This window comes from Hyla sarda, chromosome 4, assembly GCF_029499605.1.
Source record: "Hyla sarda isolate aHylSar1 chromosome 4, aHylSar1.hap1, whole genome shotgun sequence".
In the NCBI taxonomy this organism is placed as follows: domain Eukaryota; kingdom Metazoa; phylum Chordata; class Amphibia; order Anura; family Hylidae; genus Hyla; species Hyla sarda.
The window spans coordinates 149873409-149900319 of record NC_079192.1 but is presented as its reverse complement, the minus strand read 5'-3'; the positions used below and the strand labels follow the sequence as shown (position 1 = coordinate 149900319).

General features: G+C 40.8%; 1 protein-coding gene across 5 annotated transcripts in view; it reads left to right on the top strand.

Moving 5' to 3' along the window:
* NEDD4 (NEDD4 E3 ubiquitin protein ligase) overlaps nt 1-26911 on the top strand; it is a 247024-nt gene that overhangs the window by 196348 nt on the left and 23765 nt on the right. For 4 of the 5 annotated variants that reach the window (XM_056572379.1, XM_056572378.1, XM_056572377.1 and 1 more), the window contains 10 exons: nt 3139-3336; nt 4383-4460; nt 5247-5301; nt 5400-5458; nt 7923-7988; nt 15698-15927; nt 18524-18645; nt 19011-19081; nt 24072-24167; nt 24343-24416. In XM_056572379.1, coding sequence (XP_056428354.1) covers nt 3139-3336; nt 4383-4460; nt 5247-5301; nt 5400-5458; nt 7923-7988; nt 15698-15927; nt 18524-18645; nt 19011-19081; nt 24072-24167; nt 24343-24416 — 1049 coding nt within the window. The remainder of the gene's footprint in view (nt 1-3138; nt 3337-4382; nt 4461-5246; nt 5302-5399; nt 5459-7922; nt 7989-15697; nt 15928-18523; nt 18646-19010; nt 19082-24071; nt 24168-24342; nt 24417-26911) is intronic. The other variant, XM_056572380.1, reaches the window with a different exon arrangement.

Below are 26911 nucleotides of genomic sequence, written 5' to 3'. Positions count from 1 at the left end.
TTACTGTTGCATATAGTGCTACACTTATCAGAGTGATAGTGTATCTGGTATGCACAATAATGGAAATGTGGACATATAAAAATAATAGAAATAAAAAAATTGAAACTTTCCTCCTAGAAAGAAAATCTGCTTGATATGCTTATTGATCAAAGAAACCTTCTGTACAATAAATGTTCAAAAATATCCTGTAAATGATAGAAATGGCAGTCCTGTAGATGGTAGTTGTATCCTGTAAAATAAATATATATCCTAGAATTGTCCTGAAAAAGTGTCCTGTAATATAATAATGTCCTGTAACAGGTATAGCATACAGATCAGTTTGTATAATGAATATTGAAGCTGGATCGCTGTTACCAGTTTTTCCACTCCACATTCAAGTTGTCTGCAAAAGAAATATAATGGCTGGCACAGTTGTGCCACTCACCGCACCGCTGGTAAGCAGATGGAAGATGGTCAGATGCGCTCTAGCCGGGGCGGCGTGATGGTCGCAAGATGTGCAGCCACTCTCACCGGCGAGCTGTCCCTTGGCGTCTGACGTCAGAGGTCAGCTGATGGCAGGTCAGCTGACCTTGTGCGGGAGGCTGGTAAGCACTGGATAACGTTGAATGTAGATAGTTGGTACGTGCAGATAGAAGTAATATTCCAGTAGTGGAGGGTTCTGTACCGGTTTAGCAAATAGATTTCAATGCGGATCCATAAAGTAGGTGGATAATGGGTGGTAAATGAATAAAGTCTCTCCAGAGAGGAACTCTCCGATAAACGCTGTATAACCGCAGCTGTAGTGTGAACTGGATATTGCAATGGCTCAATCACAGTCACCAAACGTGTTTCGGGGTTCAAAGCACATTAGTAGTACCCCTTCTTCAGTGGTGTATGACCATATGCGGTCCCTGCTCGTTTTATAAGCCTCCAAACAATTGAGATTACACCTAAGACCAGGTATGGAATAATGACATGAACTCTGACTATAAAGTGAGTGAAAAAATCAGACATGGATGATAAGTCTAGGTAAGGAATTATACCAGCACGGGTTCCCATAATATATCAATGCATAGTGCAAAATGATAATTTATATAGATCCATTACAGTTAAAAAAAAGATATGGAATAAGTGTGAATATATCACATTAATAATAATTTGTATGAAATACATGTGAAGAATAAAATGAATAAAAATAAGAAAGAAAAAAAAATTGTATATGTAGAATGAACAAAAAAGTCAATAAAAATATGAAGAGTAATTGTGGGAATGAAAATAAAAATGAATGTGAGAATAGATGTGAGAAGATAAAAATAAAAATGAAATAAAAATGTATATAAAAATATATAAAAATAGAAATAAAAATAGAAATAAAAATAAAAATGTAAATAAAAATATAAATATATAAAAATGAAAATAAAAATAAATATAAAAATAAAATTTTAAATACAGAAAAATAGAATAGATGTGAACAATAAAAATGAGAAATATCATTGCTATGTATACGAGAAACCAGGGTACAACACAGGAGACCAGGAGATGGCATATGAAAATATGTAGAACAACAAACACCAGATGGTATAATTACTAAAGAAAACCAAAAAGTTCTACATTAGAATTGAGGCCCTTGGGTTCGAGACTTTCAAACTCAGATTTTTTGAGCTTCAGTTCTAGACATACGAGTTAGATAACTCCCTCCTCTCCAGTCCTTGGATATGGCTTGAATCCCAACAAAGATGAGTCCAGCAGGATCTCTGTTATGTACTTGGGCAAAATGACACGATAGAGGATGTTTCATACAGCCCTTTCTAATATTGTATACATGTTCAGAGATCCTAACTCTAAGGGGTCTCTTTGTTCTGCCAATGTATTGTTTATTGCAATTACATTGTAACATGTAGAGAACACCCTTAGTGGTACAAGTAATCAAACTCTGTATTTGCCATTTAAAACCATTGGTGGTAGAGATTACCTCCAATGTTTTTTTTGGCCCTCCTAGTTGGAGGCAAATTGGGCATGTGCCACAATGAAAGAAACCTTTGGTGGTCAGCCACGTGGATGATTTTTGGGAAACCGTTTTTTTGACAGATGGAGCTATAGTGATACCCAAATTAGGGGCCTTAGTGTAGATTATCTGAGGTCGAGGTGGCATCAGACTCCCTATCAATTTGTCCTGTTGGGCCAAATGCCAATGTTTGTAAATGATCTGTTCTATTATTTTATAATCCCTATTGAATGGTAAAACAATCCTAGGAGATTGTTCTTTCATTTCTGGATTATCATCAACAGTAAAAAAGATGCCCTATCAAGTTTATTGACTTCATCTAATGACCTATCTAATACATGTTGAGGATACTCTTTCTCTAGAAATGGTGAAGTCAAAGATTTGGCTTCCTCCTGAAAATCATCATCTGATGTACAGTTACCTTTTAGAAGTCTATACTGTCCTTTTGGAACATTAATTAACCATCTAGGTAGATGGCAACTATTAAATTTGATGTAGCTGTTTTTAGCCATGGGTTTTGTATAAGTTTTGCAATGACGTCTTGTGTTCACTGGAAAAATTTCTATATCCAAGAATTCTATATTAGTCTTACTGCAGGTAGAGGTTTATAAGATTTGTAAATTACTTGCCTGTACATTTTTCATGCTGTTTGTGGTTGACATTGATCAGCTATAATAGTAATAAAACCATTTTTTCGTGGGAAGACATGCATGGGACTATCGGCAAATACTTCTTGAGATCTGCATAGTTGTCTGGCAAGTGTCTGATTCATAAGTTGTCACAAATTTAAAACTATTTTAAAGAATATTTTGCTAATATCTTGCTGCCACATGCTATAGGACGCTTTCATAGGTCCTGTAAAGTTCATGTTTTGAAGAGTTAAAGAAGCAGCAGAAGGGGGACCTACACAATAATAGCTAAATGATTTTAGTGTCCTGGCTGATCTGTGTATCTTCTTAGTCCCATTGTTTATTAAAATGGAATATTTCTAGATAGACCATATAGTTAAAGTGTGGAGTTTCCTGTAGAGCAAGTTTTATTGTTCTTAGCTATGTGTATGTGCTGCCTTTGTTTATGGAAACTCTGGAAAAGCCTTCAGGGCTCTTTTGATGGTAAAGCTCCGAACTTAATGTGTCCCAAATTTTCAATCTCAGAAGCCTATGCCTGTGGAAATGTCACAGACATCACCCACCCAGATCGTTTCTAGTGGTCGTCAACAGTCGCCACCATATGAATCCACCAAACAGGCTGTGGACCAGGATCAGGGATTCCTTCCTAAAGGCTGGGAAATGAGGCATGCCCCAAGTGGACGGCCCTTCTATATCAATCACATCACAAAGACTACAACATGGGTATAGTGAATCTTTCACTTCTTCTATCTATGATCACATTATGCCTGCTATGCCGAAACTACTGCAGAGTCACTCTATTTTTACATAGGTTATCAATAAAAGGTAGCAGTATGACTATTTTGTAGGTATGCTTCTAATTATACCAAACAGGTGAGTACATTTTCTCAGTTTTGTTAACTAGATATATTTTATGAGAGTTTTCTATACATTTGATGGTTTTAAATCTTCAACTATTTTAGTTAGATTTAATTACATTTTGTTACATTTATGTCAGGTTCAGTATTATGTTTATGTAGCACAGCTTAGATATTTGTTAGATATCTGTACATAATCATCAAGACTAAATGTCCCCAAAATGACTATAATCCAGATGCCATTGACAAATGACCCACTTAGATACAGGGGGTGATTAGTTGAACAGTTGCTTTTCTCACCCTTAAATATAAAAAAAGACACCCCCTTTCCCTGCTGAACACACAGTATACACTTCTTATTTGGTGCATCTGTCCAATAATTCCTACTTTCTGGAACTCACTACTTACCCTTCTACCGCCCTATTTATAAAGCTCCCTTTCACTAACTATAAGTGCCATAGAATAATCCAATAATTATATATAGAATACATGCTGTGCCCCAAATATTGTACATCAAATATTGAGCTTTGTGCCAGGCTGGGATCACCTGATAAGATTCTGACCTTTAACAAAGCATGACAGTCTTTATATTCTAGCTGTGCCAAGTGTTTAAGGGCTGTAAGTAGTAGGTAATCCGTCTGTTAATGAGTTAGATTATACATTTTCATTATACAGTGATCAACAAAAACCTGTTTATAGTAGTCGGCTTGCATATCTCCTTCTCTGATGACTTGTGAAAAGTTTAAGAAAATAACACTCTGCTACTATGTTTTTGGTGCCTTTTATCCCTATGGCTTAGTTACCTAAATCTAGACTACTTTGCCAGACAGTCTTTGTATATCTGTCTGAGAACACGGACTGTAGTAAACTTTCTGATTCAAACAAGCTTGTATTTAAAATTAATTTCTGTAGGAAGACCCAAGACCTAAAAATCCAGTACAACTACGGCCAAAGCCGCCTATAGATGTGTCAGACCTGGGACCACTACCAGTAAGTAAAAAATAATGAAAGGGATGTATATTGTGTAGTGCAGACTGTGTGATCATACATTTGCAGAAAGGTGTTGTTTAATCCCATCAGATGCTTGATGCTGTGCTGTAAATATGCATAAAGGTAACCAGGACTGGTGTGAACTGCAGAGCACACTACAAGCATTAAAGATGAACATAATATGCTACTGTGTGCTTTTGCAAAACATTGTCTGTGTATGTCTGGAAAACTAACAGCTGATTCACCTACACTAAACCCAATACACAGGGTTATAGTGCTGGTATACTGGATTAAAATGATATAGGTATAATTTACCTGGATTGGTGCCGCCATTCTGGAGATATGAGTCCACCCTATAGTCCACCCCTCCAGTGATCACCCCTCCCCCCCCAATCACCCACTGAAACCTTCACCCCTTGTCCCCTGTGATAGCTGTGGCATGCTGATAAGTATTTTTCAATATAAATCAGCCGTCCGCTATCACCAGAGTCCGTGATTGTCGCCCCTTGTCCCCAGAGTCTGTCGCCCCTGTGATGGTAACCCCCTGTCACCTGTGATCGTCGCCCCTGTGTCACCAGAGACCGTCGCTCATGTCCCCTGCGGTAGCTGTAGTGTGCTGATTGGTATTTTTCAATATAAATCAGCCGCCTGCTATCACAATCCACAATGAATAGGCCTTATAACAAGATACTGTTCCAAATAAAGTTTAATACTGCACTGATTTAGATACTGTCAAAAAAAAATGTTGTTGTATTATACTGACTTGTATATGGTTATTCCATGCAGCCTGGTTGGGAAGAGAGAACACACACTGATGGACGAGTATTTTATATTGACCACCGTAAGAAAAAGTTCCTTTCTTTAAAAGTTTTTTTTAATGAAGTAATAGTATTAAGATGAGATTTTTAAAAATCTAAAGTACATTCTTGTTTTTTTTAGACACAAAGAGAACTCAGTGGGAGGATCCACGCTTACAGACTGCCACAATAACAGGACCGGTCAGTTAGAAGTTATATAGAACTTTCTTACATCCTACTTTGCAGGGTACAATTTACATGTGGTCCTAAGTATCTCTGCTGAGCATCCGGAAAGCAAATGTAACCTGGAAGCTCATATCATTATTGCTAAAACTTTCTTGTGATGCATCTGTCAGTGCACCATATTTACAAGACAGCAGCTTGTTTAAGGTGTGAAATGTATGTTAATATGAAGCCAGTGAAATAATATACTTTACCTCACACCATCTGGGAAATTACCTTAAGTACTCCTATCCATAGCCACTGGCTGCAGTAAGGTGGGGATTGAGTTTCACTCTTGGCTGGCGGAGTCAGAATGAACAGTACTTACGGAAGTGTTAGGTGAGTCCTTATTAGCATAGGGAAACTGACATGGCCATGTGATGTCCCTATTAGAAGGCAACACTTCTCTGAGCTTGTATAAAGCTGATCCATATGTCAATTCTTGAGTGTGTTTCCTGTCACTGCTGGTAAGTCAGGCAAGGAGTGGGTGTTTCTTGTGCTAGAATAGCCATGTTTTTATTAAAATATTGCATATCTTCAGCAGATCCTGTATCCATTAGCAATTCATGTCTGCAGATAATCTCTGAGGATGCAAAATAATTATATTTTGGCATAAGAGAGAGGGTGCAGACTAAAAGCCAAAAAGGTATATAGCATATATTGCGAATTGAATGAAAAAAAAAATAAAAAAAAAGTCAAAGTTGTAATGTGGTGGAAAATGCAGGCCAGAATGTGGTACGGAGCCAACTTTGAAGGGAATTTTTCAGCTCTATTTGCTGCAAACACTGCTGGATATTTGTTAGGGTATAAAAGAAAACTGTACCTTTTCTGGAGCTGATGGTGAATGCCAACTTTTTTTTCGTATTTCTTAATCTGTGGCACTAGAGCATATCTGCGCCGCCTCTTTGACACTTTTTATACAGGCGATTTTATACCTTTTGGCAACCAGCAGCAGCTCTGGGAAAGGTACAGTGTGCTATACCGAACAGCTTTCCATTGGTGCCTGTATCTCTTAGCTGACAGATTGACTTTAAATCTCAACATTTCTGGATTACTTCCAGCACATTCAACCGTTCTTAAGAATTGGTCTGTGTTCATGTTGTGATGGTGTCAGTTTTTTTAACAGCAACATGCAAAGACACCCTTAGGTTAAGCACAGTATTCATCCTAAAACAAATACAGTGACCCCTCGACCTAGGATGGCCCCGACATATGATAATTTCAACATGCGATGACCTCTCAGAGGCCATCGTATGTTGAAGGCAGCATCAACATACGATGCTTTTTTATGTTGGGGCCATCGCATGAACGGCTATCCGGCAGCGCAGACTGCTTCTGCTGCCGCCGGATAGCCGTTTACGGTGCCCCGTGAGCTCCGGTGATGTCTCTTACCTGTCCTCGGGGCTCCGGCGCGTCCTCTTCGGGATCCTCTGCATCGTCGGCGCTCTCCATCGACGTCATCACGTCGCTGCGCACGCCGTCCCGTCATCCAATAGGAGCGGCGCGCGTAGCGACGTGATGGTGGCGACGCAGAACGCGGATGCCAGGGAAGCAGAGGCCTTGCCGGAGCGTCGGGGACACCTCGGGGATGCGGCGACAGCGATGGACGGCGACAGGTGAGTACAACTTCCTCTAACAGTGGTCTACAACCTGCGGACCTCCAGATGTTGCAAAACAGCCGTTGGCTGTCCGGGCATGCTGGGTGTTGTAGTTTTGCAACATCTGGAGGTCCGCAGGTTGTAGACCACTGTCCTATACTTTACATTACACGGATCCCTCAACATGCAATGGTTTCAACAAACGATGGTTCATTTGGAACGGATTACCATCGTATGTTGAGGGACCACTGTAGTGTTGTTGGAGCCCTTGCTTTTATACGTAGCCCCTAAATGTATAAAGATCATGACTACTGCTAGAAAGAAATTGCGTCTTTAACATAATTTGCAGTTTTTAAATCCATTATGATCAATTCTTTGTGGGATCTGATATGATTTCTTTTTTTTTGTAAGTGGGTGATAGATAAAAAAATACTGGTGTTTTGTTTTTCAGTCTATCTACATTGATTGCCTTTCCTTTTATTTTTTTATTTTTATTTTTTTTATTCTGCAAATGTTTCCCCGTGTAAAATGAAGTCTCCTTGTCCTATGGTAAAACTAAAAGTAATTTACTATATTTTATTGAAACCTGCAGTTCTTTAAAGAACACTGTAAAAGCAAGTAAACATTTTGTATGTGACGTAAAAAGAGTGTATTTTCATTTCTGATAAGTCTGCCCCCTAGTGTAGGAGAGTAAACTAGCTTTTGTGGCCTTGGGGAAAGAAACACAGGCTCATATAATATAGGCCTTTATTTAAACATATATGTTTTGTTTTAGCTTAGTGTTTGTTTGCTGTTTTTCAATTAGCTTTTTACCTGAGTATATTTGTTAATCTCTTCTTTTCTAGGCTGTACCTTATTCTCGGGATTACAAAAGAAAATATGAGTACTTCCGTAAAAAATTGAAGAAGCAGGCAAGTATAAGCTAAAATTATGTATTCTACATATTTGTGGTTAGATACAATACACATATATACAAGTGTGTGTGTGTGTGTGTGTGTGTGTGTGTGTGTGTGTGTGTGTGGGGATGGGTAGATATAATTTCACACATGAAAGGTGTATTTTTACTTCTTACATGTATTTTTTGGCAGTAACATGGTTGCTGCTAAGTTAGTATGGTTAGTGATACATCCTATATTTTCATGACAGCTGCTTAAAGGAGACTTCTGGTTTTATTTTAACCCCTTCCAGCTACAGAAAATAGGCATACGTCCCAGTTGCCGACAGGTTAGTGCAACTGGAAGTATGCATACGTCCTGTATTAAAAGCTTCACTGTGCGGCTCTGCAGATCACGTGACCCGGACTGTTCTGGCTCCATGATCGCGCTGTTGACAGTCAGTCTCTGTGTGAAGTAAAGAAGTGCTGTGGACTGATCTGCCATTTTCACAGCAGATCAGCCTCAAAAAGTAAAAAAAAAGAGCTAACAAAAACTCTATTATCCCCCTCATCACCCCAACCCTCCCACTGTCCTTTGATCACCCTCCAGTGATCACCCCCCCAATCACCCACTGAAACCTTCACCCCTTGTCCCCTGTGATAGCTGTGGCGTGCTGATTAGTACTTTTCAATATATATCAGCCGTTCGATTTCACCAGAGTCCGTGATTGTCGCCCTTTGTCCCCAGAGTCTGTCGCCCCTGTGATGGTAACCCCCTGTCACCTGTGGTCGTCGCCCCTGTGTCACCAGAGACCGTCGCCCATGTCCCCTGCGGTAGCTCTAGTGTGCTGATTGGTATTTTTCAGTATAAATCAGCCACCTGCTATCACAATCCACAATGAATAGGCCTTATAACAAGATACTGTTCCAAATAAAGCTAATACTGCACCTTTGGGCTTTCACCTGGCCCCTCTGGGCTTTCTGAGCCTGGTCCCTCTGGGCTTTCTGAGCCTGGTCCCTCTGGGCTTTCTGAGCCCTCGGAGCCCTCTGACCCCACATGGGTAAATTGGGGTAGATATACACCCCAAATCCCTGGGTATGCAGGGAGGCAATTCCCATATGCTGGGTTGGTGAAAAAGGACTTAAGTTCTTTTTCACGGATGAGCTGGTGGTGCAAACAAACATCTATGCCCACCAATATATTACTGAACAACCCACCTCTAGTCACACTCATCCGAATAGGTGGACCCCTGTGACCACATCAGAGATGTCAATATTTTGGGGTATAATGCCCAGCATGGGGCTGCTGAAGAAACAAAGTATCCGTGCATATTGGAGCACCGACCTGCTGTATAACACCCCAACCACATGGCGATGAGCAGGACACGGTTTGAGATGATACTGAGGTTTCTGCATTATACCATTAATGCCGCATTGCCACCTTGATACCACCCTAGCTATGATCGGCTATATAAAATTAGGCGCCTTATAGACCATCTAAATGCCATGTTCCACGCGGCGTATGTCCCAGACAGGGAAATATCAATTGATGAGTCCCTGCTGCATTTCAAGGGCAGACTACAATTCCTCCAGTACCTGCCCAGCAAAAGGGCAAGGTATGGCTTGAAGATATACAAGCTCTGCAAAAGTGCATCTGGATACATGTACAGATTCCATGTATATGAGGGAAAAGACTCATCAATTGACCCCCCTGTCCTGGGAATTACTGGCAAGATAGTATAGTATTTGGTGCACCCCATACTAGACCAGGAAAACCACCTCTACCTGGACAATTTCTATATGCACATCCCCTTATTCAAATGCCTCGCTGCATGTGGTACAGTAGCATGCGGCACTGTACGTAGAAACCAGAGAGGCCTCCCCAAACCATGCCTTCTCAGCCATGCCATGTGCCCAGGCCGCATAGACCATGCCACACATATAAGAGAACACACATAACATTTACTGGGGTGTATGTCTCCTGTGGTGCAACCTGGGCACAACATATTAGGTGCTGAAATGGCACACAGGTGTTGCAGTCACAATTTTCACTAAGCACAATCCCCAAGAGCATCATCTTTTGGAAAACCTCTTTTTTGTCAAAATGCTCACTACCCCCTAAATAAATTATTTGAGGGGTGTAGTTTTCAAAATAGGGTCACTTCTAGTTCTATGGTTGGCACTGCAAATGCACAGTGTGAGAAAACAGATTCTGCATTTAAAAGGCTCTCCTTTCCTCTTGTGCCCTGCTGTTTGCCCAAATACCAACTTATGCCCACATATTGGGTACTGGTGTGTTTTGGAGAAAGTGAGGTGCTAATATCCCTGCGTTCCTTGTGAAAGTGAAAAAAATTGGTGTTAAAAGTGCAAAATATGCATCAAAATTAGAAATTTAGTTTTCACGGCCTAGTTCTACAAACTATCCTCAAACACCTGTGGGGTCAAAATGCTCACTGTCCCTAAATGAATTCCATGAGGAATTTTTTATTTAACAGCTTTAAAACAGGGTTAAATTCCTGGAACAAAATAACATTAATGCTTATGCAGAATTATAAAACTACATCCCTTTCCCTTATCCCCTTACACCTCTCCCTTCAATTCCCTGGTTGGACTTGATGGACGTCTGTCTTTTTTCAACCATACTAACTATGTAACTATAGGGGTGTAGGTTTCAAAATGGGGTCAATTGCGGGGGGTTTCAACTGTTCTGGTACTATGGTGGGCACTATAAACATGTATGGTGTGAAAAAACACATTCAGCAAAATCTACATCCAAAATGTCAAGACACTCCTTTCCTCTTGTGCCCTGCTGTGTGCCCAAATACCAACTTATGCCTACATATTGGGTACTTGCGTGTTCTGGAGAAATTGCCTAACAAAATTTGAAGTGTTAATATCCCTGCGTTCCTTGGGAAAGTGAAAAAAATGGTCCTAAAAGTGCAAAATACGCATCAAAATGTTAAATTTCATTTTCACAGCCTTGTTCTACAAACTATCCTAAGTGAATTCTTTGAGGGGGGTTGTTCTCAAAATGGAGTCACTTGTAGGGTGTTTCCACTGTTCTGGCACCATGGGGGCTTTGTAAACGCGACATGGCCCCCAAAAACTATTTCAGACAAATTCTCTCTCCAAAAGCCCAGTGTTGCTGCTTCCCTTCTGAGCCCTCTAGTGCATCCACAGATCACTTTACATCCACATATGAGGTATTTCCTAACTCGAGAAAAATTGGGTTACAATTTTTTTTTCCTCCTTCTAGCCCTTGTAAAAATGATCAAAATGGGGTTACAAGAACATGTTCGTGTAAAAAAATGAAATTTTGATTTTTTTTTTCTCCACTTTGCTGCTATTCCTATGAAACATCTAAAAGGTTAACAAACTTTCTAAATGTCAGTATGAAAACTTTGAGGGGTGCAGTTTCTATAATGGGGTAATTTGTGAGGGATTTCTTACAGAATGGCCCCTCAAATCCACTTTAAAATGAACTGGTCCCTGAAAAAAACTGTTTTTGATTTTTTTCTGAAAATTTTGAAAATTGCTGCTATACTTTGAAGCCCTCTAATGTCTTCAAAAAAGTTAAAACATGGCAACTTTATGATGTCAACATAAATTAGACATATTGTATATGTGAATCAATACATTATTTGGAATGTCCATTTTCCTTACAAGCAGAGAGTTTAAAAGTTAGAAAAATGCTAAACTTTCAAATTTTTTATGGAATTTTAGAATTTTTCACCAAGAAATAATTGCAAGTATCGACAAAAATTTACCACTAACATAAAGTAGTCAAGAAAAAACAATCTCTGAATAAAATTTATAAGTAAAAGCATCCCAAAGTTATTAATGCTTAAAGTGACAGAGGTCAGATTTGCAAAAAATGCTCTGGTCCTTAAGGTCAAAATGGGCTGTGTCCTTAAGGGGTTAATAAGTATTAAAGGGGTATACTGGGGAACACTCATTTAAAGAGCGACTAACATCCTGTTCACCCGCACTAAATCAAATATACTGGGTTATAGTGCAGGTAAATAGCTTTAGAAACAGTCGTCATTTACTTTAATTGGTGTAGTAGTTCTGAGTTATAAACGTTTTTTCATTCATTGCTACTGTAATACTGTGTGCAGTGGAGACTGGGAGACTGCTTGCTGAGCTCCCCGCCTCCTCAATAGTTACCACCCGGCATGCTCCCATGATGAATACTCAAATGTCTTCACTCTCACGTCCATAGGACCTAGGAGTCTGCCGGGAGTGAGCGCCTCACCCCTGGAAGGCTAGTGAAGACATTTAAATATTAATCATGGGAACGGGCTGGGCAGTGAATATTGATGAGGCGGGGAGCTCTGCAAGTCGGCTCCCTACCTTCATTGCGCAGAGAAGCGCAATAGCAATGAATAACAAAACACCCATAACTCTGAAACTACTACACCAATTGAAGCGGCAACTGTTTTTAACCCCCTTAAGGACATGCGGCGTAAATGTACGGTGCTGCTTAGCACATCTTAGCGCACAGCGCCAAACATGGTGATCGGGCCGGGACGGCTGCTGTTATCTAACAGCAGCCATCCTGGTATATAGCCAAGGGGGTTCCTGAGACCCCCCCCCCCCCCATTTTGACGATCGCTGGTCATACGGGTCTCCGGTGACCCGGAAAATAAGGGGGATTGGGAGTGTCCAAGATACCCCCGGTCCCCCTGAAGGGATAGGAGTTAGGTGGCAGGGGTGCCCCCCCTCCTTTCCCTGCTATTGGCGGGTCAGAAGCAACCTACCAATAGCAGTTCAATTCCCCCATTCTGCCCACCGACAGTAATCCGGGCAGAACAGGGGAACTGTCCTGTGACTGGCGGTGGAGGTCCCTTACCCCAGTGATCAGCACGGGCGGCGATCTTCTCTTCCCCCCCCCCCCCCCCCCATACAGAGGTCTCTCAACTGTAGCCCTCCAGATGTTGCAAAACTACAAATCCCAGCATGCCCACATAGCAAACTGCTGTGTGGGCATGCTGGGATTTGTAGTTTTGCAACAGCTGGTGGGCTACAGTTTGGAGATCCCTGTGCAGTGGTCTCCAAACTGTGGCCCTCTAGATCTTGCAAAACTACAACTCCCAGCATTCCCACACAGTAGTTTGCTGTCTGTGCATGCTGGTATTTGTAGTTTTGCAACATTTGGAGGGCCGCAGTTTGGAGATCACTGTGCGGTGGTTTCTAAACCGTGGCCCTGTAAATCTTTCAAAACGACAACTGCCAGCATGCACGAACAGAAAACAGCTGTCTCTCCATGCTGGGAGTTGTAGTTGCGTACCTCCAGCTGTTGTATAACTTCATCTTCCAGCATGCCATTTGGCGATCAGTACATGCTGGGAGTTGTAGTTTTGCAACAGCTGGAGGCACACAGGGTACATTCACACGGGCGGGTTTACAGTGAGTGTCCTGCTTCAAATTTGAGCTGCAGCGCATACTCTTTGCAGGAAACTCACCGTAAACCCCCGCCAGTGCGAATGTACCCTAAAAACACTACACGAACACATAATTAAGATTAAAACACTACATATACAGCCCCTTACACTGTACACCCCCCCCCCCCCGATAAAAATGAAAAACGTATCATACGGCAGTGTTTCCAAAACGTAGCCTCCAGCTGTTGCAACTCCTAGTATTTCCGGACAGCCACTGACTGTCCAGGCATTCTGGGACAGTTTAGCAACAGCTGGAGGCACCCTGTTTGGAAATCACTGGCGTAGAATACCCCTATGTCCACCCCTATGCAATCCCTAATTTAGTCCTCAAATGCGCATGGCACTCTCTCACTTCGGAGCCCTGTCGTATTTCAAGGAAACAGTTTAGGGCCACATATGGGGTATTTTCTTACTCAAATTGGGTCTACATGCCAGTGTAAAAAATGAAGATTTTAAATTTCCACCTTCACTTTGCTGCTATTCCTGTGAAACACCTAAAGGGTTAACACACTGACTGAATGTCATTTTAGGGTTTTTTATAAGGTGGTCATTTACTGGGTATTTCTAATATGAAGGCCCTTCAAATCCACTTCAAAACTGAACTGGTCCCTGAAAAATTCTGATTTTGAAAATTTTGTGGAAAATTGCTGCTGAACTTTGAAGCCCTTTTGTCTTCCAAAAGTAAAAACATGTCAACTTTTATGATGAAAATATAAAGTAGACATATTGTAATATGTATATAATCAATATATAATTTATTTAGGATGTCCATTTTCCTTATAAGCAGAGATCATTTTTCATCAAATGTTGGAATTTTTCACTAAGAAATTATGGAAATCATCAACGAAAATTTACCACTAACATGAAGTAGAATATGTCACGAAAGAACCATCTCGGAATCAGAATGAAAAGTAAAAGCATCCCAGAGTTATTAATGCTTAAAGTTACAGTGGTTAGATTTGCAAAAAAGGACTGCGTCCTTAAGGTGAAAATGAGCTGTGTCCTTAAGGGGTTAAAGATGTTTACCCAGTATATTTGATTACGTGTAAGTGAACAGGCTCTCAGTTTCTCTTTGGCTACTTTCACACTGCCGTCATGTAACACACTTAAACGGCCATTAGGCTCTTTTTTTTTTTTTTTTTTTCAGCCTTTAACTGCCTTTATCGGGAAGGGCACAATGGGCAATAATGGGCCCTCAATGGATCCCAGTTACTATAATAGGGTTCTTTGGGCAAGTTTATTTTGTAACGGGACTAATGAGTGATAAAGACGGCGCAAGCAGTAATTTTTCTCCCGCTATTCCCCCCCGGCTTCCCGATGACAGTCACACTGCGGTGTGCTAACGGCAGTGTGAGAGAAGCCTTTAAATAGTATTGCTCAGGCTGCTGTAAAAAAATAAATAAAACACTGTACTCATGTTCCCTGCTCCCTCACAGCGCATTGTTGCACTGATACAGCCCTGTCTAGCTGGGCAGCTTTTCCTGGTTTCACTGTCGGCATGAGGAGCTACCGATTCAACCAATCAGTTGTTGAGGCTGGCCACCACTGCAGGGAATCTAAAGCAGCGGCAGCACTGGACCTGGAGTGATCATGGGGGTAGGGGATCATGGGAGTAGTGGGTGTGTAGGTTGTTAGAGATGAGTATAAGTTTCTTTTGTTTTATCTAACAGATCCTGCCCCTTGTCACCCAACGTGGAGATAAATTAGGAAAAAAATAAGTGTTTTCATGTAGCTTATTATGACACTGGCTTAGACTAGGTTTCCACACAAATTTTCTTTTCTAGCGTTTTTGGAGTACGGCCATTGCAGTGTTAAAACCAAACCCAGAAGTATAGTCAAAAGGAACGAGAAATATAAAATAAGGACTTATACTTCTCTTTCCTACTGGATTCACTTCTGACTTTGTCTCAAAAACTGAAGTGGCAGTTTAAAAAAAAAAAGAAAAAATGGAAACCTAGCCTTACATGTAGACTATTTGCACATAATCCTAGCACATACGGTAAATTCCTTTTTAAGAGTTATTTGGTTAAACTTGCATCATAAAAATGTTTTAATTGTCCAAGTATTGTGATGGACATGAAGGTGCTTGGCTTAATAGATGTCCAGTACAGTTATCAGACCACTGTTTTATATTGAACCAGTCACATGTCCAGCACATATTTTTATACACTGGGAGTTATTGAATTAGTTAGGAATTCATGGCAAAACATATTAGACAATTGTTTTATTCCAATTATTATTAAAAAATATGGCAAGCTGTTATGAAATGCACATTTTAATATAAAGGTATGTTTGTATGCAGCTTGATATTCCTAACAGGTTTGAAATGAAGCTGCGTCGCACCGCAATTTTTGAGGATTCTTATAGAAGAATAATAACTGTGAAAAGGCCAGAATTCCTTAAAGCACGTCTCTGGATTGAATTTGACAATGAGAAAGGATTGGATTATGGTGGAGTTGCTAGAGAATGGTTCTTCCTGATATCTAAAGAAATGTTTAATCCATATTATGGTCTGTTTGAGTATTCTGCAACGTAAGTAACATTAAGTTAAATCAGATCATAGTAGTTTTAGATCTTTGTAGGGCCCCCGCCCATTTTATAGAGGGCATTTTTCCAACCACTTTCACCATAACCTTGTGCCAAGTTAATGGCCTAAAGCCCACTAACATAACCATGTGCGCATTTTAAAAGGTCCATATCATTGTGTCTGTACCTAGCGAAACATCTGGTTTACTACAGTCATGGCTGTAAATGTTGGCACCCCTGAAATTTTTCTACAGAACTAAGTATTTGTCACAAAAAATTATTGCAGTAACACATGTTTTGCTATACACATCTTTGTTCCCTTTGTGTGTATTGGAACTAAACCAAAAAAGGAGGAAACAAAGCAAATTGGACATAAAGTCACACCAAACTCCAAAAATGGGCTGGACAAAGTTATCACCCTTTTAAAATTGTGGAAAAATTAGATTGTTTCAAGCAAGTGATGCTTGTGTGGGCAATAAAAAAATGACACCTGAAAGCAGAAAAAAAGGAGAGAAGTTTACTTAGTTTTTGCATTGTGTGTCTGTGTGTGCCACACTAAGCATGGACAACAGAAAGAGGAGAAGAGAACTGTCTGAGGACTTGGGAAACAAAGTTGTGGAAAAATATCAACAATTTCAAGGTTACAAGTCCATCTCCAGAGATCTAGATTTGCCTTTGTCAACCGTGGGCAACATTATCAAGAAGTTTGCAACCCATGGCACTGTATCTAATCTCTCTGGGCATGTACGGAAGAGAAAAATTGATGAAAGGTGTTAATGCAGGATAGTCCGGATGGGGGATAAGCAGCCCCAAACAAGTTCCAAAGATAGTCAAGCTATCCGGCAGGCTCAGGGAGCATCAGTGTCAGCGCAAACTATCCATTGACATTTAAATGAAATGAAACGCTATGGCAGGAGACCCAGGAGGACCCCACTGCTCACACAGACATAAAAAAAGCAAGACTACATTTTGCCAAAATGAACCTGAATAAGCCAAAATCCTTCTGGGAAAACATCTTGTGGACAGATGAGACCAAGATAGAGCTTTTTGGTAAAGCACATCATTCTGTTTACCAAAAACGGAGTGATGCCTACAAAGAAAAGAACACAGTACCTACAGTGAAATATGGTGGAGGTTCAATGATGTTTTGGGGTGGTTTTGCTGCCTCTGGCACTGGGTGCCTTGAATGTGTGCAAGGCATCATGAAATCTGAGTATTACCAACGGATTTTTGGGTCGCACTGTACATCCCAGTGTCAGAAAGCTGGGTATGCGTCCGAGATCTTGGGTCTTCCAGATGGACAATGACCCCAAACATACGTCAAAAAGCACCCAGAAATGGATGGCAACAAAGCGCTGGAGAGTTCTAAATCCCATTGAACACCTGTGGAGAGATCTTAAAATCGCTGTTGGGAAAAGGTGCTCTTCTAATAAGAGAGACCTGGAGCAGTGTGCAAAGGAAGAGTGGTCCAACATTCCGGCTGAGAGGTGTAAGATGCTTATTGATGGTTATAGGAAACGACTGATTTCAGTTTTGTTTTCCAAAGGGTGTGCAATCAAATATTAAGTTAAGGGTGCCAATAATTTTGTCCAGACCATTTTTGGAGTTTCGTGTGACATTATGTCCAATTTGCTTTTTTCCTCCCTTTTTTGGTTTGGTTCCAATACACACAAAGGGAATAATGTGTATAGCAAATCATGTTACTGCAATCCTTTTCTGTGAGAAATGCATTATTTTCTAGAAAAATTTCAGGGGTGCCAACATTTATGGTCATGACTGTATAACTCTTGATATACTTTCATTGCACTGACTGGACGGTGTTCTACAGGGTACAGAACTACAGGGTTGCTTTGAAGGAAAACTGACAGCAGTGTGCACTAACCTAAATATATAGTTTGAGTGAACCTTTTTCTAATGCTTCTTACTGGGTGAAAATTGGTGCATCCATTCAGGAGATATTGATCTTGTTGCTAATATGGTAATTTTATCTTAAAGGAAGCCTGTCTGTATTTTTTTACCCCCGTAACCATTGGCATCTCATATTACAGCCCAAGATTAGCTTCCCTACCACATCTTTTTGTGCTGGCAAAGCTGTACATGTGCCAATTCGGCCTCTGATCATGAAGGTGCACAATGTCCCTTGGCGATCTGTGATGTCTTGCTACACTTACGTGACTGTCAAGCCCTGAAGAGGAGATGAGAAGTTGCTCAGGCTGTCTCTCATGCACATGTTGCACATAAAAATAAGTTACCATATAAGCAATCAGATAAATAGCTCCAGAATGGCTGCACCATTTTTTGCCTCGTCAGAAACTGGGTTACCACCACTATCTACCTGTATATTCAGTTTAGTGCATGTGATCTGCTGTGAGTTTACCTTTTAAAATGATGTTAGTAGCCTGCAGTTTTCACTGGGTAGACTAAGACACACAGATTTCTGAATGTAGATAGTTATTTAACTCTGGATTATGAAGCAAGTTACTTCTTTTATATGTTATTCTACCCTCCTGAAAGAAGAAAGTAGTAAGGGATTGTGGAGTTTATTTTCTGCGATATAGTGCTCTTGGGTATACTGACATAGGACTTCTGTTTTTCTTCACAGTGATAATTACACTTTGCAGATCAATCCAAATTCCGGTCTGTGCAATGAAGATCACCTTTCGTATTTTAAGTTTATTGGCCGTGTGGCTGGGATGGCGGTGTATCATGGAAAACTTCTGGATGGTAAGTTTTGTGTTTCATATAATTTTTCCATTTCTCACTGTTGGTTTAAGAAAAGGGAACATGAACATTTCAGTCTCCTTAGGCTATGAGCTTGTTAACAGATCTATATCAGATTATAGATACATGTGGAATTTATAGACTGTGGCGCAGTAAGAAATTGTTGTGGTAGAGCCTGTGGCTTTATACCACGATTATTGGACAGAACTCTGCCACTTTCCATTTGCCTCTAGACACTGAAGAAAGAAAACAGGACTATAGCTTTTTGCACAGTACGACACTTGCCAGTTCAGTCATATACCATAAATTACATGCTTTATTAGGGGTGTTCACATGTAAAATAGTGATGTTCATTATTGCTCTTGCAGGTTTTTTCATAAGACCATTCTATAAAATGATGCTGCAGAAGGCAATTACCCTGAATGACATGGAGTCTGTGGTATGTTACTCTAATCATAATGTATGTTCCCCACACATCTATTCTATCATTTTACACTGCACCTAACACTTTAAAGGGTTTTCATCACGAAGATAAAAGGGTTTAAACGGCATCACTATGTAAAAATTTGGCATATCTCATGTGCATTGTAGAAGCATTTATGAAAAATATTTGGTTTGAGAGATATATAGGGAGGGGGGCTTTATCATTCCCTGCAATAGCACAACGTAGCAAATTTGCACAACATTTTCGTGCAAGCTCCCTTTTGCTCACACTTCTTGCGCAAAGATGTGACTTGCACAGAAAATGTGTGCAAATTTTACGTCTCTGTACTGGTTCCCCTATCAACTTACGAATCCCCCATGTGCCTGCTTTGTCATCCCCTGTGACCATTGGTTACAACAGTCTTATGGCATCCACTCACATGATGCAGCTGAACTGAGTGGATGAATAAATCCATGATTGGATATAAGCCATCTTTTCTGTACTATGTCTTGTCAATCATTCCTGCCTTCATAAACAGCACTGTCCATAAACAGAAGAACTCCTGCAGCTACAGCTAGAGGGTACTTGCTGCATATAGATTTATACATTTCTCATTGACTTTAGTTGAAGTTTTATGTGTCCAAATGCCAGTAATCCATGCCATTGGCATTAAGCACACTCTAGCAGTGGCCGCAGGTGTTATTTAGCTTATTTTATTAACAGACAGGGCAAGGTGTAAGAGTGTTAAAGCGTAACTTCAATCACAACCTGGCGGCAGGATATCTGTTAAAATCTCCTGGCGACTTTGTAGCCTGATGCTACTACATAGACTTCCCTGGGACTTCAGGCAAATCTGTGTCCTGGTTTCTGTATTCTCATGCAAGTCTCAGCCTATCTTCTCAGCCAGAAGAGTTAAACAGATCCTGATGCCAGAGCAAGATCATGTACTAACCTTCAACGACACTGTGCAGTTTGACAAAATCATCCAGCAGATTGTTGTGTGTCCACTTCAGGAGCACCTGTCACGCAGTATTCAGTCACGTCTGACACATTACTGCTTAGCTAAACTCTATATTTGAACTTTGAAAAGGTTTCAAAGGTGAACATGTGCTTATGTGCCCACCAGGTTAAACCTTCATGGTCATCTGGCAGATGCTCTTTTTTAAAGTTCATCCTATTTTTGCCATAAATTTGTGATTTTGAATAAGAACTCTTGAATTTATAGGCAAGGCTGCCAGTTGTGTTCACACCGCTTCTATTTGTAGACAGGGGATCCCTTGCTATCTTCCAAGTGGAAAATCTTACACAAACCGTTGGAACTGGCTGTGTTCCTTCCTGTTTTTTTTAAATAGCTACATAAAGGTGCCCATTCCTTACCCATGCTTTCCATGATGACTTGTATGGAGACTACATTCTTACATCTGCTGTGTCTAACTTCTCTTTTGCATCATTCTGACATTGTGACTGTTCAACCGACATCAAAGCAGAATGGGCATGTTTACACTGAGAACGTTTTCCTTACTGAATTCCTCAGTTGATTCAGGCCATTCAAAACTGATCATGAATCAGCACTTATTTCTGCAGCAGTCCAATTTATCAGCTTTTATGTCCATGGCAATTTACAACAGACATAAGTGCTGTCCCATTGACATAACCGCAGTCCCAGAGCTTCTTTTGGCAGATTCAATCCACTAGAATCCTGTTCCTCATCCAAAATTCTGCTACAGAAGTTCTGATTGGACTGAGCAGCGGAATTTCCATTGCAGCAACCTTACATTGATTTCAAAGTGGAATCCAGGCAGAATATCCTTGTGGATATTGGACCTCTATTCACCACTCTTATTGCGTCATTAAAGGGGTTATCCAGGAAAAAACTTTTTGTCATCAGAGAGCACTTAGACAGAAAAGAACAACCTTAACTTCAGAAGCTCATAAGTGCTGAAAGGCTTAAAGGAGTAGTCCAGTGGTGACACAGTGGTGAAAAACCTATCCCCTATCCTAAGGATAGGGGATAAGTTTGAGATCGCGGGGGGTCCGACCGCTGGGGCCCCCTGCGATCTCCTGTAAGGAGCCCCGACCGCACGAAGCGGCGGCCGACACGCCCTCTCAATACAACTCTATGGCAGAGCCGAAGCGCTGCCTTCGGCAATCTCCGGCTCTACCATAGAGATGTATTGAGGGGGCTTGTCGGCCGCCGCTTCGTGCGGAGGTCGACACCCGCTATCTGGCCGGAGAGCCTGGCCCCCGTACAGAGAGATCGCAGGGGCCCCAGCGGTCGGACCCCCCGCGATCTCAAACTTATCCCCTATCCTTAGGATAGGGGATAAGTTTTTCACCACTGGACTACCCCTTTAAGATTTTTTAATAGAAGTAATTTACAAATCTGTTTAACTTTCTGGAGCCAGTTGATATATAAAAAAAAAAGTTTTTTCCTGGATAACCCCTTTAAATACTGTACATACTTAAAGATCACTTGTACTAACTTACACCACATTCTGCACTCCATTTAACATCATCCTTTTTATGCAGGAACAATTAAAAACAAATGTAAATAGAACATTCAGAATATGATGTTTTTATTGACAAAATAACATTAAACTTCATTTATATAAATGACTGACTGTTAATACCAGTAACTTATGATATTACCTGATATCATGTTTGCAGCCTATGTTGGAGGTGTACATCAGGAGGATTTCTGAACATTTTCCACTGGCAAAAGACCATGGCTCTGTATAGGTATAAAAGAAATTATCTAATATGCTCCTTTTGTTTGGCCTTTATCAAATTAAAAGGGGCCTATTGATACATTTGGCATACACCTCAAAGCTTTTCCCAGCAAATAAGCCAAACATAGGCTTTATGATATACAGTCATGGCCGTAAATGTTGGCACCCATGAAAGTTTTCAAGAAAATGAAGTATTTCTCACAGAAGAGGATTGCAGTAACACATCTTTTGCTATACACATGTTTATTCCCTTTGTGTCTATTGGAACTAAACCAAAAAAAGAGAGGAAAAAAGCTAATTGGACATAATGTCACATCAAACTCCAAAAAGGGGCTGGACAAAATTATTGTCACCCTTAAAAGGGTACTCCGCCCCTATACATCTTATCACCTATCAAAAGTATAGGGGATAAGATGTCAGATTGCTGGGGTCCCGCTGCTGGGGACCCTCGGGATCTCGGCTGTGGCACCCCGCTATCATTACTGCACATAGCAAACTCGCTCTGTGCGTAATGACGGGCAATACAGGGGCCGGAGGATCGTTACATCACGGCTCCGCCCCCTCATGATGTAACGGTCCGCCCCCTCAATACAAGTCTATGGGAGGGGGCGTGGCGGCCATCACGACCCCTCCCATAGACTTGCATTAAGGGGGCGGGCCGTGACGTCTCGAGGGGCAGAGCTGTGACGTCACGATGCTCTGGCCCCTGTATCGCTGGTCATTACGCACGGTGCGAGTCTGCTCTGTGCAGTAATGATAGAGGGGTGCCGCAGCCGAGAGCCGTGACGTCACGATGCTCTGGCCCCTGTATTGCTGGTCATTACGCACGGTGCGAGTCTGCTCTGTGCAGTAATGATAGAGGGGTGCCGCAGCCGAGATCCCGGGGGTGCCTAGCAGCGGGACCCTGGCGATCTGACATCTTATACCCTATCCTTTGGATAGGGGATAAGATGTTTAGGGGCGGAGTACCCCTTTAACTTAACATTTGGTTGCACACCCTTTGGAAAAAAATAACTGAAATCAGTCGCTTCCTATAACCATCAACAAGCTTTTTACACCTCTCAGCCGGAATGTTGGACCACTCTTCCTTTGCAAACTGCTCCAGGTTTCTCTTATTGGAAGGGTGCCTTTTCCCAACAGCAATTTTAAGATCTCTCCAGAGGTGTTCAATGGGATTTAGATCTGGACTCATTGCTGGCAATTTCAGAACTCTCCAGCACTTTGTTGCCATCCATTTCTGGGTGATTTTTGATGTTGATGTTTGGGGTCATTTTCCTGCTGGAAGACCCAAGATCTTGGACGCAAACCCAGCTTTCTGACACTGGGCTGTACAATGCGACCCAGAATCCACTGGTAATCCTCAGATTTCATGATGCCTTGCACATATTCAAGGCACCCAGTGCCAAAGGCAGCATAACAACCCCAAAACACCATTGAAACTCCACCATATTTTACTGTAGGTACTGTGTTCTTTACTTTGTAGGCCTCATTTCGTTTTTGGTAAATAGTAGAATGATGTGCTTTACCACAAGCTCTATCTTGGTCTCATCTGTCCACAAGATGTTTTCCCAGAAGGATTTTGGCTTACTCAAGTTCATTTTGGCAAAAAGTAGTCTTGCTTTTTTATGTCTCTGTGTCAGCAGTGGGGTCCTCCTGGGTCTCCTGCCATAGCGTTTCATTTCATTTAAATGTTGACTGATAGTTCAGGCTAACACTGATACTTCCTGAGCCTGCATGACAACTTGAATATGTTTGGAACTTGTTTGGGGCTGCTTATCCACCATCTGGACTATCCTGCGTTGACACCTTTCATCAATTTTTCTCTTCTGTCCATGCCCAGGGAGATTAGCTACAGTGCCATGGGTTGCAAACTTCTTGATAATGTTGCGCACTGTGGACAAAGGCAAATCTAGATCTCTGAAGATGGACTTGTAACCTTGAGAGTGTTGATATTTTTCCACAATTTTAGTTCTCAAGTCCTCAGACATTATTCATTTTTTTTCCAATTTGCTTTTTTCTCCTCCCTTTTTTGGTTTAGTTCCAATACACACAAAGGGAATAAACATGTGTATAGCAAAACATATGTTACTGCAATCCTTTTCTGTGAGAAATACTTCATTTTCTTGAAAAATTTTAGGGGTGCCAACATTTACAGCCATGACTTTATGATGTGCACAGAGATTTAAATGTCCAAAAGGTTGTGAAAACAGATTTGATGACAGCTACTTAGTAATTCAACTACATGTCTCCATTATGTGATTCATTGTTTCTTATAGGACAGCGAATATTACAATTCTCTCCAGTGGATACTTGAGAATGATCCAACAGAACTAGACCTACGGTTCACTGTGGATGAGGAACTCTTTGGACAGGTAGTAACTTTTTTTCTAAAATGTCATAAGTATCAATCAGTAGCTGAATAATTTGGCACAAACATGGAATCTGTCTATCTATCTATGTTTGTGTGTGTATATATATATATATATATATATATATATATATATATATATATATATAATTTTTTTTAATTATTGATTTATTTTTTAGACACATCAACATGACCTCAAGCCTGGTGGATCAGACATAGTAGTCACCAACAAGAACAAGAAAGAGTACATACAGTATGTGGCTTGCTTACAGTATATAAATCCAGTATAAGAGAACATGATGTTTTTACATGGGTGTAGTTTTCACAGCCCTCCCAATTAACCCCTTCCTGACCAATGATACATGTATGTCATGGGTCGGATGAGTGGACATATGCCAGGAATGACTGACATTGGAGATTGGCAGGGCGGGTATGGGTGGTGAAAAATGTGTATTAAAGTAAAAAAAAAAAAAAAAATTTAAATAAATTCCCTCCCCTAATAAGAAATGTAATCATCCCCCTTTTCCCATTTTCAAATTAACACTTAAAAAAAAAGAAAATGTACACATATTTGGTACCACTGCATGCATAATTATTCGAACAAATACATTTACATTCTTGATCCCGCACGGTCAACGACATAAGCACAAATAAATACAAATGCCAAAATTGCTAATTTTTGGTCACATCACATCCCATAAAAAAATTTAATAAAAAGTGATCAAAAAGCCAGAACTACACAAAAAATAAGCCCTAACATAGCTCCGTAGGTGGAAAAATAAGTAATAGGGGTCATAACATGGCAATGAATAGTTTTTTTCGGGGTTTTTTTTCTTGTGCTTTTTCAAGTTTTCAATTTTTAATAATTTTTTACTGTAAAACGAATAAAAAATATCCACGTTTGGTATCATTATAATTGTACTAACCCCTACAGTAAAGTTTTTATGTCAGTTTTACCATATTATGATTTATTGCTCCACAAAATTGCTCAATTCCATATTTTTTACATATAGCCCTATATGTAATTTTTTTCTGGAACAAAGTGCTTCTCCCAAGTTATGGCAAAAGAGATACAGAGATTGGCACCAAGCCTCTTGGAGTACACACACGTGCGGGATAATTCGCTATGCACAAGATCAAGCAAACACAGTTCCTACAGAGAACTCCCGGAGCAACTCAAAGTAGGGGTGCTGGACCACAATGGAAAAGGCAGTCAGCAGACGAAATCCGTAGAAGAAGAAAATGGCAGCACTCACCAGATAAGTTGCAGAAAATCTTCTTTATTTTAAAGTGCAGAACACATCCAGTGCGGCCGGACACCAAACTACGTTCAAAGAGATAGGTGACAGCTGTTGCGCATGCGTATAGCACGCTTCATCAGACCCGATCTGATGACGCTTGCTATACGCATGCGCAACAGCTGTCACCTATCTCTTTGAAAGTAGTTTGGCGTCCGTGTCTGGCCGCACTTGATGTGTTCTGCAATTTAAAATAAAGAAGATTTTCTGCAACTTATCTGGTGAGTGCTGCCATTTTCTTCTTCTACGGATTTCTTCTCCCAAGTTAGCATAACCCGGCACAGTCCCGACTTCATATGTTGCTAAGGATATTCCTCTACTTGCAGGATCAGCACATCTGCATGTGCAGTCTATAACCCTCTAAGTGTCTGTCATGTGGTGCTCACAAATGAATCACAGTGTGAACATGAACTTAGCATTAGAAAGTAGCATTGGAGCACTCACCTCGTACACAATTCTTAAAGCAGTAAAGCATCTTTATTGAGGTTGCAGGTAAGCATACAGCAGGGAGGTTGAAAGGTGGAACAGGGACTGGTCGGTTCAGTCGGGGGGGCGACAGTCCGTATCGCACTCCTCACGCTTCGTCAGGTCCCTTCCGGCAGGTGCACATCAGACAGGTATATACAAAAGACAGGGAGGGGTCACAGAACACACCAAACCTAGTGCACACATTAAGTCTATGAATACCAAACCAAAATGAATGTCTTTAAAACCAATCTAATGGGGTGGTAGCAACATGATTACAAAGAGAGTCTAGCGCAGAGGGAAACTTATAACAATGCACTCATTTCATTTATAATCATTCAGATCCAGAGGTCCTGTAATTTTCCCCCCGTGCGTTTTTTCCACTCGCTCCAATTCTGCAAATTTTACTGCTTGAGGGTCTCCAGCATGCTTTGTTACCATATGCTCTATAAAGCGAGTGGACCGTCTGCCTGTTTCAAACAAGTGGAGGTGCTCTCTGACTCTGTGGAATAAAGGGTGGATCGTTTTGCCCACGTAATAAAAACTACTATCGCATATTAACGCGTAGACTACGTGATCTATTCTACATGTGATGAACTGGCGGACGTGGACAGTATAGCTTCCTAGTTTCATTGACTTGGCTTTCAGAGAAAACAATAGAGAAACTACATACTCACCTTAGGAAGTATACTGAGAAGGGTATAATCACTGTAAAAACTGCTGAGAAGCTGTTACCTGACACTCCAACCAAACCTAAAAATGGTGTATCCTCCCAAAGGTACATAAAGGGGTTATACACCCACCCCCCCCCCCCCCCCAGGGAGGCCGATTGTAGCAGGGATAGGCTCCCCAACAGAGCATTTGTCGAGCTATATAGATTGGTTGGTCGTCGAAAAATAAAAATAGTTTTTTTTAGGTGAGGAGGAAATAAAAATTGCTAGTTCATGAAGGGGTTAAAGCCAAACTGTCATATAATTTTTTTCTA